This window comes from Caretta caretta, chromosome 1, assembly GCF_965140235.1.
Source record: "Caretta caretta isolate rCarCar2 chromosome 1, rCarCar1.hap1, whole genome shotgun sequence".
NCBI classification, from domain to species: Eukaryota; Metazoa; Chordata; order Testudines; family Cheloniidae; genus Caretta; species Caretta caretta.
In genome coordinates this window covers 60,432,460-60,448,580 of record NC_134206.1, presented here as the reverse complement: position 1 = coordinate 60,448,580, position 16,121 = coordinate 60,432,460, and the positions used below count along the sequence as shown (strand labels likewise).

At 41.9% G+C, this 16,121-nt stretch overlaps 2 protein-coding genes across 5 annotated transcripts in view; one reads left to right on the top strand and one right to left on the bottom strand.

Annotated features, from left to right (window-relative positions):
- LCP1 (lymphocyte cytosolic protein 1) overlaps nucleotides 1–273 on the bottom strand; it is a 72,357-nt gene extending 72,084 nt beyond the window's left edge. The window contains exon 1 of the mRNA XM_075128563.1: nucleotides 154–273. The gene's annotated coding sequence lies outside the window, so the exon portion shown is untranslated. The remainder of the gene's footprint in view (nucleotides 1–153) is intronic.
- Nucleotides 274–427: 154 nt separating this feature from the next.
- The window catches only part of LRRC63 (leucine rich repeat containing 63), a 49,896-nt gene continuing 34,202 nt past the window's right edge, over nucleotides 428–16,121 (top strand). For 2 of the 4 annotated variants that reach the window (XM_048850552.2, XM_048850536.2), the window contains exons 1-3: nucleotides 428–674; nucleotides 10,669–10,728; nucleotides 11,467–11,613. In XM_048850552.2, the coding sequence (XP_048706509.2) occupies nucleotides 11,526–11,613 (88 nt within the window). In that variant the 5' untranslated portion in view covers nucleotides 428–674; nucleotides 10,669–10,728; nucleotides 11,467–11,525. Of the gene's footprint in view, nucleotides 675–10,668; nucleotides 10,729–11,466; nucleotides 11,614–16,121 lie in introns of those variants that run through there. The other 2 variants (XM_048850545.2, XM_075128565.1) reach the window with 2 other exon arrangements.

The window sequence follows — 16,121 nt, the reverse complement described above, 5'->3', positions numbered from 1 at the left end:
AGTAGTGATAAGGACTATTCTAGCATCATCCATAACTATTCAGAGACACCAATAACTATGGAAATGCTGACTAGGAAAGACTATAACTGCACTAACGAATGAAACGAGAGGAGCCCGTGCTGATTACGAGTGTGTCATATTAATAATCTTCACCACTCCTGCAGTGCAATGCTGCTGCACAGGGGTCCAGCGCCGCCTCCTATTTGCCGCCCCACCTTGGCCACTAGCACCTTGCAGCTGAGCTGCACCCCGCCTAGACACCAGCCCCAACCCCAGCCCACGCCCAAGCCAAGGCGCGCGCGCGCGCCGCCCCGCAGCTGAACCCCTGGCGGGAGCGCGCCGGCCTCCCTCTCTCCCTCCCACCAGCCCTGGAGGAATAGAAGGCGGGGACGCGCATTCGCGCGCTCTTTCTCTCTCGCCGCGGGGGCTGGCGTCTGAGCCCGCTGCCAGAACGAGGCTCCCCTGGGGGTTGCGAGGGCCCGTCTCCAGGGACGCCTGGGAGGCATGTGAGGGGCTGCGGCGGCGGTGGCGGCTGCTGCTGCTGGGCGGAGAGGAGCCCCTCCCCCACCGCCCCCGCCCCTGACCTCGCCCGACTCCACCTGAGGAGAGGCCGGGGCGCCCAGCCCATGCCGCTGCAGCGCTGCGAGAGGCGATGCCAGGCCCTGGGCTGTAAGGTGTGGCTGGGGGTGGTTGGTCTTCTTGGGATCCAGGAAGTGCTAAAGGATCCCCCCAGCCTAAGGGAGGGGAGGGGGTCCACAGGACCTGGAAAACCAAATAATTCCGGGGGACAAGTAATGAACAACGGGGACAGGAGTGCGGTCAAAGGGTCAAACGAAGGGATCCGGACGGGGACGCCGAGCAGAGAACCCCGGACAGCGCCCACTGCTCCTCGAAGGTGTCAAGGGAGTCAGTGGACGCCGCCCAGAGGAACTCTGCCCGGCGGCGTGAACGGACGGAGGATCTGAAATAGGCCCCACCGTCACAGGAGACTCCATCGGCCAACCTCCTCACTCTGGTTTTATAGATGTTTAGCCAGGGCCAGGAAGAGGTTGACCAGGAGGTCCCTTGACTTAGTGGGGCCACAGACAGGGAGTGCATAGGTAAGGAGGTGAGGGGAAAAGTGCAACCAAAATCTTAACAAAATATTTGTGAGGAGCCGGAATAGGGGCTGCAGCCCCGCGCACTCCAGGTATACTTGCGCCAGGGTGTCCCTCACACCGCAAAAGGGGCAGGTGTCCGGGATTGGGGTGAACTGTGCCAAGTACACGCCCGTGCTCGCTGCCCTGTGAAGGAGCCGCCAACTGATATCCCTGGCGGGCCTCAGGACCAGGGTGGAATATAGGCCGGCCCACCGGGGCTCCTCACCCTCTAGAGGGCTGGGGGTGGTTGGTGTCAGGGGGGCAGAACAGTGTGACAAAGGGATCCTGGATACACTTCCCCTGGGGGCTGTAATGCTGCCAGATTTCTGACCGCGGGGGTTGTTCTCAGAGCCCCAGCAAGCCCGTGTTGGCTCAGCACTTGAGCCTGCTTCGATGTGATGAACGTTTCTAGCTCTCCTGGTTGTGGTGGAATCAGAACACCTGGACTGAGTGCACCTCCGCGGCTGGAAGACCAATAGAAACAAGCCCGAGTCGATTGCTGTTGTAAAATCCCATGATTTTTAAGCCAGTCTCACGATTTATTTTTTTTTACCACTTGTGGTCAGCAGTGCTGTTTTTGGATGAAACAAAGTGTGCGGCTGTCAGAAAATAGCACAACATATCACAACTCTTTGTACAGTGTTTTGATATCCTTGCATGGAAGGAGGGATAGACATGCAGAGTATTATATTCTTATCTATGTGTGTGTACACATATATACATAAATATATATATCTTCACTTTAATAACATTTGGGCAGGGGCTTAAAATATAGTTTGACTATAGCAGGGATGTTACTGTACTAAAATGTGCTTTTTTAAAAGGACATGTAGAAATAATGTATAATAATTAACAGGAAGGAATTTTTTTTGAAGTTGAGTCCAAGATTGGGGGGAGGAGGGGCAGAGAGAGGATTCTTGGTTACAAAACAAAAGCAAGTATAATGTTGTGTAATACCAGTAGTTTTTGTTCAGTAGTCTTTATTTGTCCCTAATTGTAATATTCTTTTCAAAGTACACATTTATGAAAAAGTTACTTTTTTATTTAACATGCAAAGCAGATGCTTTGTCCTGGGCAGTTAATAATATGAATCTATGTGGGTTAGGGTGACCAGATAGCAAGTGTGAAAAATCAGGACGGGGGTCGGGGGCCTTTATAAGAAAAAGCCCCAAATATTGGGACTGTCCCTATAAAATCAGGACATCTGGTCACCATAATGTGGGTATAAATCTATTTCTGCTATACACAGAGCATAGTGGTTCTGATATTTAGCAATTATTAAAGCCAAATAGAATCTGGTTCACACTTTACATTGATTTGTGTCCCATATTGTACTAGGCACAAAAGATGAAGAGAGAAAATTTAGAGTGAAAGACATTGAAAGCATTTGGCTTTCAGTGCAAATTTATAACATGATTGAAGAAGAGTGCTAGAATTAGATATAGATAAAGAGGTCTTGTTGCTACAGCTGTGTCAAACTTAGTTTTGTTTGCAAGGGTTTATATATTCTTCTCCAACTTAGTAGTTTTTTAAGATGAGACAGGACCATTATGATAAACCAGTCTGACTATTTGCATAAGGCCATACAACCTTACCCAAAAAGAAAAGGAGTACTTGTGGCATCTTAGAGACTAACCAATTTATTTGAGCATAAGCTTTCATGAGCTACAGCTCACTTCATCGGATGCATCCAATGAAGTGAGCTGTAGCTCACGAAAGCTTATGCTCAAATAAATTTGTTAGTCTCTAAGGTGCCACAAGTACTCCTTTTCTTTTTGCGGATACAGACTCACACGGCTGCTACTCTACAACCTTACCCAGTAATTTGTGCATCAAGCCCATAACTTCGGTTTGAGCTATAGCTTATCTGTTAGAAAAATAACTAGTCTAGGTTTAAGTGATAGAGAATCCACCTTGTCCTTAGGTAAGTTGTTCCAGGGGTTAAATACTCTGTGTTAAAAATGTGTGCCTTATTTCTTGCCTGAATTGGTATAGCTTCTGTGCACTGGATTTCGTTAATACTTTTTTTTCTGCTTGATTAAAGAACAGTCTACTATCAGAAATCTCTTCTACATGTAGGTACTTTCCAGACTATGATCAAGTCATCTCTTAATTGTTGTTTCACTTTGAGGGTTTCTTCACACACAAAGTTGCACCTGTTTAGCTAAATTGGTACGTCACACTTAGTTAAACCAGTGCGTAGTGTGTGTAGTCCAGCATCAGGTTTGAACAAACTCAAAATGACTTCCAAATGAAACCAACAAATTGATGCTAATTTCATATGAAATCATTCAAAACCGAATATTGCATTATTTGAAAGCAAACCAACAGAGTTGCACGAAAGCCCAGAGTCATAGGAAAACTTCTTTCTATGAACCTCTTTACACACTCTATATAGCTTAAACTTCTAGTCCTGCCTTTCAGTGACTTAATCTAGAGCTGTGTCCCTGCCTACATTATAGACCTTGTCTCCTATCCTGTCTCCCCTTGACATTTCTGCCCCATCAATTAATCCTAACAATGGTATTGATCCATTACTACAGGGATTGGCAACCTTTGGCACGCAGCCCATCAGGGAAGTCCGCTGGCGCAATGTTCCCTCTGATTTTTGATAGGCTGTGTGCGCAAAAAATTTCTTCTGTGCAAATTGTTGAAGCAGAGTTCAAATTTGTGGCCAACAGGCAAATGTGCCCAAGCGAGTAAAATGCTTATACATTTAAAACGTTTTAATTTTCAATTTGTGATAATAGTTTTACACTATGTTATTTTATAAATGTCATTTTTAAATACTTAGAAAAAGGAAATTTAACCATTCTTCATGAAGCAGAAGTTAGTTTTAAGTATTACGCTTTATGATCTTTTTTTATAGACAATCACGAGCATATATCAAGCACATATTAATCATGATCTTTATCAGTCCATAGGCTTCTACCCGTTGGTGTCCACTTTCACCTTTCATTCTATACAAATGTCCGAAAAGATTTTGATAAACATATAATAAAGACAATTTAATAAGTATGCCATTATGTCAATTTATATGGGTTTTCAGATAGAGACATCATAAGTAAAAAAAGAAAAACAAGAGTTTGTGTTTTAAATTTAAAATTTTCCTAAAACATATCAATAAATGATTATCAGCCAAGAATAAGATATGTATTTACAAATGCGTTTTAATTTCCTTATTGGTCAAAATGTCAAAGACTGCTAAACTAACCTTACTGTTTTTCCCTGCAATCTTTTTTATTTGCCCATTCAATATAAACTCTGTCCAGATCTATCAGTCCTCCAATCAGCTGGTAACTCTTAATACGCATCAGCATGTCCAAATGATCTACTCTTAAACGATTCCGTAGTTTGTTTTTTAGAGTATTCATTAAGCTAAAGCCACGCTCACAGTCTGCACTTGATGCTAGGAATGTTCCTCCAATATCCATCAACTTTGCAAGATCCTAAAACTGTTCGTTCTGGTGAGCAAATGTCACCATATCCGGGAAACTTAAAACCTATTGGCTTTTGATTCTTTCGGCTACTGCAAACTTGACGTCATTGTACTGATTGACTATAACAATCTCTTCAGCAAGAAAGTCTTTGTATTTTGAACATAGGGATTTGACCTGATGAATTCCGAAATTGAAATTGCACTTAACTATTACTGCACAATCAAAAGCGGACCACACCTGGACTTCATCCTCTGGAAACCTGTCTGCCAAATGTGCACACAAGATGTTTGTGAAAGTTATTATGGAATTGGTATCAATTTCATTATTGCATGCTCATATCTAAGAGAGCCTTAACTTTGTCACTCCATAAGACTGAATCTCCAAGGTACTGTCTTCTGATTTTGTTCAGTTTACCTTGGGTGAGGTGAAATGCTTCAAGAAGTGTAAGGCCCCGTTTCTGGAGCAGTGTGGATAGTGAAGCCAGCTCCGATAAAACATCATTCAAAACTTTTAATGTTATTCGGCATTCCATGGTATTCAGCTTTTTGTGGCAATATTTAGAAACTGGATCAGTATCTTTGTCTTGCTCAAAATATTCCAGAAGAGGATTATAGTTGCGAATAATTGCTCGAAGTGCAAAGTGCCTAGATAACCAGCGCACTTCACTGAGTGGCCTGAAAGCCACTGACTCACATTCAGAAGCATCCACTGTTTCCTGAAATTTGCATTTTCTCCTGGATGACTGACAGAACTCCATGTAGACAGTTCTCATTAAGGTTTCGATGTCTCTTATCAGCTTGACCTCTTTCCATGCATCGGAAATCCCCAAGTCTTCCCGGTGTGCAACGCAATGTTGCTGGACTAAGTGAGGAATATCACGTTTCAGCTGAGCCGCCATGCCATTGGGTTTGCCCAACATCACAGAGGCACCATCAGATGTGAACATCACCATTTTCATTAGATCAAGTTGGTGTTTTTTATAAAACTCTTTGATTGCAGCCACTATTGAAACAGCATCACATTCTTGCAATCGTAATAGTCCACCAAACAAAGTTTTATAGTCTGCAAAATTTATGGATCTATATTTAAAGTAGAGTATCAAGTATCTGTTAATGGATATTCAGTGCTTTCATCAACAGCTAGAGTTTGAAACATTGCCAATGCTATTTCATGCATGAGGTCATTTTGGACAATGCAGTTGATAATGTCAAGAAATTCAAAAGCATAATTTTTACTTCTCCAGCTTGCTGGTATGTGCACACACTTTTCCATTTGGTCACTAATATCCTGAACAAAAAGCACTGAGCTGTTAATTTTAATAGCCAACAACACACGGTCAATAAGTACCTTGATTTCTTCTGGGTTTGAGCGCTTTTGTTCAAGATTAATTTGCCTCCTCTGCTTTTGAGCTGGACTTTCAAGAATCATGCTAAGCAATCCGCTCCGTAAGGAAGAGTTGTTGTTTCTAAGTCTTGTTACGCCATCTATATGAGACTTACTTGACAGATGATGCTTTAAGAAATCCAACTTCCATACATCGTTCCACATTCTTCCTGTTGAAAATTCTCCCGAAGCTCTGGCATCTTGACAATATACACAAACCACTCCATTGTCCTCATATGTGAATATTTCACAAAGTTTAACAAGCATTACACTATGTGACTTTGGTGTAACCGTCTCTATAGTCTTATCCAGCCATCCAGATTTAAATGAAGTCGCTGTTCTTTTACGCTTTAGACCTCTAGACAGTGACATTTTGGAATTGATTTTTTTACCGGATTGGTTTATTTAAAATTAATACTTTTATTATGTGGCTACTATCTTCAATGTGCTTAACAGCATGACTCGACAAAAGGGCAAACGGGAGATCATTCAGATCAGGATACTGGAAGTTTGTGCATAGCTCCGATAACGTCCATGTATCTGCTGCAAAAAAAGCGGGAAAATGGTAAAACATCACGAGTAAATGTATGAAGTCCAATGCCTTTGAAAGATTTCAGTCACGAAAAGAACATTTACCTTTGTACATTTCTGCGAAATCTTTGCAGTTCCTTAGCAACTACAGCCAGGCATTTTGACCTATTCGCACGTACTTGAGTTTGTACACAGCCAAATGAACAGACTACAAGGAGATGTGTGGGTCCTGACCGTCCCAATGTGATCAACATTTCACGTTCGGAATGCTGGTGTGGAGGGGTATGATTCATTGCCCTCCTTTCCTTCCCGCCCTCCCCCCTTGCCAGCTAGTAGAATCTGGCTGTGTTGATAGATGGCAGGCGAACAGTGTCAAAAGTCACCCGTAAATGATATTTCAGCCTGGCCCTGATGTAGTATTTCATTTTTTGTGCACGTGGTGTTTCACCATGTGCATGGGGTTCAGGATCTGTGTGAGCGTGCACACGCGCACAGCTTAGAGGGAAAAGTGGCTGGTGGGCCAGGACTGTCTGTTTACCTGCAGTGTCAGCAGGTTCAGCCGATCGCAGTTCCCACTGGTCACGATTTGCTGTTATAGGCCAATGGGGGCTGCGGGAAGTGGCAGCCAGCACATCCCTCAGCCCGCACCTCTTCCCGCAGCCCCCATTGGCCTGGAATAGTGAACCGCGGCCAGTGGGATCTGTGATTGGCCAAACCTGCGGAAGCTGCAGGTAAACAAAGTATCCCAGCCCGCCAGCGCCTTTCCCTGGTGGGCTGCATGCCAAAGGTTGCTGATCCCTGCGTCACTAGATAGAAATGGTAGAATTGTCAATAAAATAATGAAGAAAAGGCAGAAGTGTTCAATAAATATTTGTTCTCTATTTGGTGGAAAAAATAGCTGCTTTATCATGATGATAATAAAACACTTTCTAATCCAATAATAACCCAAGAGGATGTTAAACAGCAGCTATTGAAGTTAGACATTTTTAAATCAGCATGTCCAGATAACTTGCATCCAAGAGTTTTAAAAGAGCTGGCCAAAAAGCTCACTGGACCATTAATTTTGATTTTCAATTACTCTTGGAATATTGGGGAAGTTCCAGAAGTCTGGAAGAAAGCTATATTGTTCCAATGTTTAAAAAGGGTAAATGGGATAACCTGGGTAATTATAGGCCTGTCAGCCTGACCTCAGTCCTGAGCAAAATAACAGAACAGCTGGTATGGGACTTGATTAATAATGAATTAAAGGAGGGTAATATAATTAATGCCAATCAACATGGATTTATGAAAAATAGATCCTGTCAAATTAACTTGATATCTTTTTTTCGTGAGATTACAAGCTTGGTTGTAATATACTTAGACTTCTGTAAGCCATTTTACTTAGTACCACTCAACATTTTGATTTAAAAAATGAGAACAATACAAAATTAATATTGCACACATTAAATGGATTAAAAATGCCTAACTGATAGGTCTCAATATAATTTTAAACAGCAAATTTTCATCAAGCAGGTGTGTTTCTAATGAGGTCCTACAGGAATCCATTTTTGGCCCCACAGTATTTAGCATTTTCCTCAATGACGTGGAAGAAAAGTAAAATCATCACTGATTAAGTTTGCAGATGACACAAAGATTGTGGGAGTGGTAAATAATGAAGAGGTCAGGTCAGGGATTCAGAGTGATGTGGATTGTTTGGAAAGCTGTTTGGAAGCACACAATATGTGTTTTAATAAGGCCAATGTAAAATTGTACATCTAGGAACAAAATTGTAGCCCATACTTACAGGATGGGGACTGTATCCTTGGAAGCAGTGACACTGAGAAAGGTTTGGAATAGTAGTGGATAATCAGCTGATCATGAACACCTAGTGTGATTGTGTGGCCAAAAAGGCTAACGCAATCGTTGGTTGTATAAGTGGTACTCCTAGGAGAATTCTGCACCATTGTTTGTGCGCAGAATTCATGGCCCCCGCAGATTTCTTTGCTTTCTCACTGAATAATGACTTTCTGATGAGGAAGTGAAGAGAAGCCACAAGAGTGGTCATATGCCCCTCCCCAGCAGCTTAGGCGTGTCTTTTCGGGCACCTGGAGCAGCTGGCAGAGAGGTAAAGCATGGGGGAAAAGCAGGTCTGGGGACACCCTGGCTGGTGCCAAGTCAGACCCACCCCCAATCTGCCCAATGCCTGTGCATCCAGACCCCCCTGGACCCTCTGCTGAGCCTACTCTCCCCTTCGCAACCATAATCCCCCCCCCCACCGAGCCATCCGCATCCAAATCTCCCAGTACTAAACCTTACTTCCTGAACCCAGCCCTCCCCAGCCCCTGTGCCTTGAACCTCCCGCACAAGATGCTGTGCATCCAGATCCCTGCCACACACAGCCCCCCCCTCCAGTGAACCCCCACACCCAGATTGCCTCACACAGAACTCTGTCACCCACACCTGGACCCCCCCACACTAAGCCACTCCACACTTGGATCCTGCTGGGCTGAGCCTGCCTGCCCACACCTGGTGTGGAGTCAGGGCCTCGGGTGTTTCTGGGGCAAGCCTGGCCCGTGTGCTGTGTCAGGGTTGGGTGCAGCCTCACCACCACTGAGTCCATGTCCCGGGGGTGGGGGGACTGCAGGGTGATCTCACACCTCCATGCAGCCAGTGGCGTGTGCTCCCCACTGCCATGCTAGAACCGCCACATTTATTGACAAATAAATGGTGCACACAATATTTTAAAAAACTGCAAAATTCTGCTGATTTTTTTGGGGGGGGCGGCACTTTTTTTATTTTTTGACGCAGAATTCCCTCAGGAGTAAAATGGGAATCTTTAGTAGGAGTAAGGAGGTTATATTACTTCTGTATTTGGGACTGGTGTGACTGGTGTGACTGGAATACTGTGTCCAGTTCCGGTGCCAACAATTCAAGAAGGATGTTGATAAATTGGAGAGGGTTCAGAGAAGGACCAAAAAAGTATTAAAGGATGTAAAACCTGCCTTATCGTGATAGACTCAAAGAGCTCAGTTTATTTATCTTAACAAAGAGACGGTTAAGGGGTGACTTAGTCATAGTTTATAAGTAATTCATGGAGACCAAAAATTTGATAGTGGGCTCTTTGATATAGCAGACAAAGGTATAAGAAGATTTACTGGCTGAAAGCTGAAGCTAGACAATTTAGTCTGGAAATAAAGAAAAAATTTTGAACAGTAACTGTAATTAACCATTGGAAAAATTTAGCAAAGGTTGTTGTAGATTCCCCATCACTAACAATTTTTAGATCAAGATTGGATGTGTTTCTAAAAGATGTGCTCTAGTTCAAGCAGGAATTAATTCAGGGAAGTCCAATGGCCTGTCTTGTACAAGAGGTCAGACTAGACCTAGATGATGACAGTGGTCCCTTCTGGCCTTATAATCTGTGAATGATGCCAGTTTCAATTACTTGTTTGTTTCTTTCTTTCTTTCTTTCTTTCTTTCTCCCAGTCCCATCTGTGTGGGCTTTTTCCAGGAATACCCCTATGCATGGAATGCTATCCCCATGCTGCTGTACCAAGCTGCTACTTTCTCTTCATTAAAGTCCCTTTTATAATACCCTTTTGCCACTAGGCCCTAAAGAGTGAGTTTATAAATTACAAACAAAAAAATGAAATCATCCTCACCAATGTGTTGCATATCTGAAAATCTACAAGATAGACACATTTCTTAGGACAGAGGCTATCTCTGTTTTCATGTACTGTACACCACCACATACATATTTTATAATAGCAATTCACGGTGCACTTAAAGCACAGATAAAAGTTAAATTTTTAAGTTCCTGGGTTAGTGTTTCTGTGGTGTGGTGTGTATTTGCTGGTGAGTATTTGCTTCAGGTTGGGGGGCTGTCTGTAAGCGAGGACTGGCCTGCCTCCCAAGGTCTGAGAGAGTGAGGGATCATTTTCCAGGGTAGGTTGTAGATCGTTGATAATGTGCTGGAGAGGTTTTAACTGGGAGCTGTACGTGATGGCCAGTGGTGTTCTGTTATTTTCCTTGTTGGGCCTGTCCTGTAGTAGGTGATTTCTGGGTACCCGTCTCACTCTTTCAGTCTGTTTCCTCGCTTCCCCAGGTGGGTATTTTAGTTTTAAGAATGCTTGATAAAGATCTTGTAAGTGTTTGTCTCTGTCTGAAGGATTAGAGCAAATTTGGTTGTATCTTAGGGCTTGGCTGTAGACAATGGATCATGTGATGTGTCCTGGATGGAAGCTGGAGGCATGTAGGTAAGTATAGTGGTCAGTAGGTTTCCGGTATAGGATGGTGTTTATGTGACCATCACTTATTAGCACTGTAGTGTCTGGGAAGTGGATCTCTTGTGTGGACTGGTCCAGCCTGAGGTTGATGGTGGGGTGGAAATTGTTGAAATCCAAGTGGAATTCTTCAAGGGCCTCCTTCCCGTGGGTCCATATGATGAAGATGTCATCAATGTAGCGCAAGTAGAGGAGTTCTAAGCATAAGTATAATATGCTTATGCCCAGCTGCTTCACTAAATCAGAAGAATTAACTGTTACCCACAGCATTAAGAAATACCAATTTAAAATTGAATTTTTATTATTAACTATAAATCTATTTATCCGTGGCTAGAAATGCTGCTTTTTGTGAACTTTCAAAAAGTTTCATGTCGTGAAAATTAGGTTTCCTTTTTTTCACCATTTGCTTCTTAGAGGAAGAACCAACCACTGCCTCACTTTTATGACAATGGTGTCATACGTCATTCTGTATTATGAGCATTCCAAACCTAAATTAACAGAACAGATAGATTATTTTTTAATAATGTCACCTTTTAGTTTCCAAAAACACTACTGATAATTAGCAAAATGTCAAATTAGTTACTAAGTAAACAGAGTACCATTTTCATCCATTTATACTGGTGTTTTCTAACAGCAACTGTTTCTGGGCAGACATTTACAGTTCAATACATAAATCCAGAGATGATTTTCTTTTCTTTGCCTTATATCTAGAATTTTCAAACTTCTGAATCCTCCTCAGTTGTCCAGCAAAAATAATTATTAGGCAGAAAATGTTTGAGCAACCAAAACTACTTCGTAGGCCTCTGCCTCCAAAGCTGCTACCTGAACTGTCTATGCCAAGGGAGAACACCTATAAAGGTAAGCAGTACTAATAACAGATAGTCTTCACAATGCATAGTTCCAAGATTTACATATTCTTTGGAGACAATATTGAAGGAATGTGTATTAATCAATTTAAGTATTCATTTAAACACCATATGGTTGCTATCATTATTCAGCAAATAATAAATGAAACCAGAAGAATTCCTCAAAGAAACTGTACTGTGACAACAAGTATTGGAGTTGGAGGTGTAATGCAGTGTGAATATGACTGGAAGATGATCACTGCATGTGTTCACAACCCAAAGGAAAGCCAGCGCTTGATAAAATTTGAGATTGCTATACTGGTTTTTGTATGAGAGTGTGGGATTAAGTATGAAGAAGACCCATACAGTCTCTTGTCCTACTGAACTGTCTTCAAGATGCAGCTGTACAAAAAGTTTACTAGCTACTTAACTTGTAGAATAGAGTATTGATTAATTAGCATCCTGTGCAGCAGCATAAAGGAGAACAAGAGAAGATCGCTTCAGAGCCCTGCCAAATGCCCCAGAATAGCCATTAAACCAGAGAACATAAATACCACAGTTAGCAAAATAAAATATGTATTAGCTAATATTTATGCACTAAATCAGAAATCCCCTAATTTCCATGTTCTAATGCAGAATGTAATGAGTATCCTGAGGGGTTGGTTGGCTGGTTTTTGATGAATCAACTTGTACACAATGTAAAAGCTATATCTAAAGAAGCTACACTTGCTTTCTTGACATTTGCTACTTTCCTTCATTATGGGTAGGGCTGACTCCAGCGTTTTTGCCGCCCCCCAAAAAACAAAACAAAACACCTTGCCGCCGAACACGGAGGCGAAGAGTTGCGTCCCCGCCGCCGAATTGCTGCCGAGTGCAAAATGTGCTCTGATGGAGCGGCCGCCGAATTGCTGCCGAGGACGGATTGCCATCCCAGAGCCCGACGTCCTGCCGCCCCTTTACATTTGCTGTCCCAGGCTCCTGCTTGGTTCGCTGGTGCCTGGAGCCGGCCCTGGTTATGGGCCACTGATTGATGCAGAAGGCATTTTTCCTGTAAGTGCCAGGGACCTAAGGTGTGATCCCTCTTTGAGCTTGCTCTGGGTCTGTGCTGCTGTAGACCTTGCCCAAGGACACCTGTGTCACAAAGACAAATTCTAGCCCTTAATATTGAGAATTTGATGTATATACATGTGTACTTTCCCAAGCAGATTTCAAACTTGATATGTTCAACTCCCTGTGTGAATTTCAACCTTCCCGACCTCAATGCTCAAATGAGTTTTAAATTAGGAGTATAAAATGTGCTCATCCTCATTATCTTTGCTATCTTCTAACAGATATATATTGTAAAGTACAGCTATTTTTTAATTGGTTTATTTCTCTAAATCAGATTTAGATCTCTCAGTGCTACTGATCCAGAGCCAGTCCATTGCCTTCAGTGGTGTGGATCTGGATTTACACTGTTTGATGTGTGATCAGATTGTGCCCCCCTATATTTTTTTAATCTCTACCTGGTTATTTACATTTTTGGCATTACATGCAACTACCTTAGGCCTCAATTCAGGAAGGTACTAGGCACATGCTTACCTCCATTTCTATTAAGGAAAGTACTTAACTTAAAAGCATGTTCTTATGTCCCACTGACTTCAGTGAGACTTAGAGTACCCACTTAAAATTAAGCATGGGCTCAAGTGCCCTTCCTGGAATCAGGGCTTTAAATTGGTAGCCATTTTAAGGTAAAGTTAAAGAGACAGTAGCTTGGACTTCTTTTTCTTCCAACTGCTTTGCACTGCTCAGGCAGTGCAGAACAGTCAGACAGCTGCCCCTGAGTATTCCAATTTGTTGGGAAGTTGCCACTTGCCAGGTGGCATAAAGCCAATGTAGCTGGCTCTATGCCACTTGCTTCAGGTGTCCCATGACACAGACAATGGGGAGGCTGTAAAAGAACTGGAGCAGGCAAGACCAGAGCATGCTGTGTTTCAGCTGTCCTTGCTTATGTAATGGGCTCTTGGGGGCATTAAAACCAGGTGCAAGTTAGAGCAGTTCCTAGGCTGCTCCATTTTGTGCTGAAGCTTGTTTGGCCCTATAGTCACCATTAGCATCAGGGTGGGGGAATGGAAACTGCTCCCGTGCTTGTGGATTTAACTTCAAACACTTGCTGATGGTTTCATACATTCAACATATCATAAGTTCATACATTAGCTGAGATGATCCAAAACTACAGTTAGTGCTGAGATAACATGTAAAAAAAAATCTTTAATCTGTGACAAAATAAATGCTTGGTTTCACATGGTCTCCCCTCCAATCCCAGAACAAACCAATGTTATCAAAAATAAATTTATAATTAAAATTCAGGATATATAAGGCTCTTTCTTGCATGCATCAAAGTTAATGGCAAAACTCTCATTGACTTCAGTGGGATCAGGAATAGACCACAAGTAATCATTATCAGACACCAGGCCATAACTGATTTCCCTAACACCATAATGAATGCTTATGTTATGATCCAACCAAGGCCTGTCACTATGTGGGTGAGTTACAAAATGACAAACAAAAAGATGTAGCAAGAAATAAAGGTGTTGGGAGAGATGAGAGAGGATGGAGTCAGGAACCAGGCCCAGCTCCAGGCACCAGCTTTCCAAGCAGGTGCTTGGGGCGGCATTTAGAATGGGGTGGGAGTCCGTGTCCCGCGACGGCAATTCGGCGGCAGCTCGGCTGCTCTTCCCTCCACAGCGGCAATTCGGCGGCGGCAATTCGGTGGCGACTGCTTGGGGCAGCAAAATTGGTAGAGCCGCCCCTGTCAGGAACACAGGTAAAGATACAGGGAAGTACAATTGTGATTAGTGATTATGAAAAAATTAAGGGCATTTGGGGATGGTCCCATCCCTCCTGTGTACAGCTGCATAAGTAAACACTTACATATATACATGTAGAGTCATGTTGCCTTTGAAGGCAATGGGGAGTTCTGCTTAAAAACTGATATCACTGATGATACAATACAGTTCAGAAATATTTGTACATTTTGTATGCTATAGGTGACCTAGAAGATGCAAAAATGCTCTTCGCCATTTATTTAACAATGGCTAGTAACTAGGGCTGTCAAGTGATTAAAAAAATTAATCGCAATTTAAAAAATTAATCGTGATTAATCGTGCTGTTAAACAATAATAAAATACCATTTAAATATTTTTGGATGTTTTCTACATTTTCAAGTATATTGATTTCAGTTACAACACAGAATACAAAGTGTACAATGCTCACTTTATATTTTTAATAGAAATATTTGCACTGTAAAAAACAAAAGAAATAGTGTATTTCAAAAGGAGTACTTGTGGCACCTTAGAGACTAACCAATTTATTTGAGCATAAGCTTTCGTGAGCTCACGAAAGCTTATGCTCAAATAAATTGGTTAGTCTCTAAGGTGCCACAAGTACTCCTTTTCTTTTTGCGAATACAGACTAACACAGCTGTTACTCTGAAACCAGTATATTTCAGTTCACCTAATACAAGTACTGTAGTGCAATCTCTTTATCATGAAAGTTGAACTTACAAATGTAGAATTATGTACAAAAAATAACTGCATTAAAAAATAAAACAATGTAAAACTTTAGAACCTACAAGTCCACTCAGTCCTTCTTTAGCCATTCGCTCAGACAAAGAAGTTTGGTTATAATTTGCAGGAGATAATGCTGCCTGTTTCTTGTTTACAATGTCACCTGAAAGTGAGAACAGGTGTTCGCAGATACCTTGCAACGCCAGCTACAAAAGTGCCATGTGAATGCCTGTTCTCACTTTCAGGTGACATTGTAAATAAGAAGCAGGCAGCAGTATCTCCCGTAAATGTAAACAAACTTGTTTGTCTTAGCAATTGGCTGAACAAGAAGTAGGATTGAGTGGATTTGTAGGCTCTGAAGTTTTACATTGTTTTGGTTTGAGTACAGTTATGTAACAAAAAAAATCTACATTTGTAAGTTACACTTTCACAATAAAGAGACTGCACTTCAGTAGTTGTCTGAGGTGAATTGAAAAATACTATTTCTTTTGTTTATCATTTTTACAGTGCAAATGTTTGTAATAAAAAATAATCATATAAAGTGATCACTGTACACTTTGTATTCTGTGTTGTAATAGAAATCAATATATTTGCAAATGTAGGAAAACATCCAAAATATTTAATAAATTTCAATTGGTATTCTATTGTTTAACAGTGCGATTAATAGTGATTAATTTTTTAAATTGCAGTTAAGTGTTTTGAGTTAATCGCGTGGGTTAACTGCGATTAATCAACTAATAATTACATATTAACTTTAAATATAGAGTTAACAGCCAATAACAATTGATAGTAGGAATATTAGCTCAATAATAGCTCAAAGAAAGAGCTGAAAACTCCACTGCTTGAGACTTTTTAAAAACTAGGTTCTGATCCTACCAGAAGGGCTCTTACTTCTCTACTGTCCCATTGACTTCAGTCAAACTTGTGCTCCCACAAGAGGCTGCTGTGCAGATTCTGATGTAGGGTCAGTACT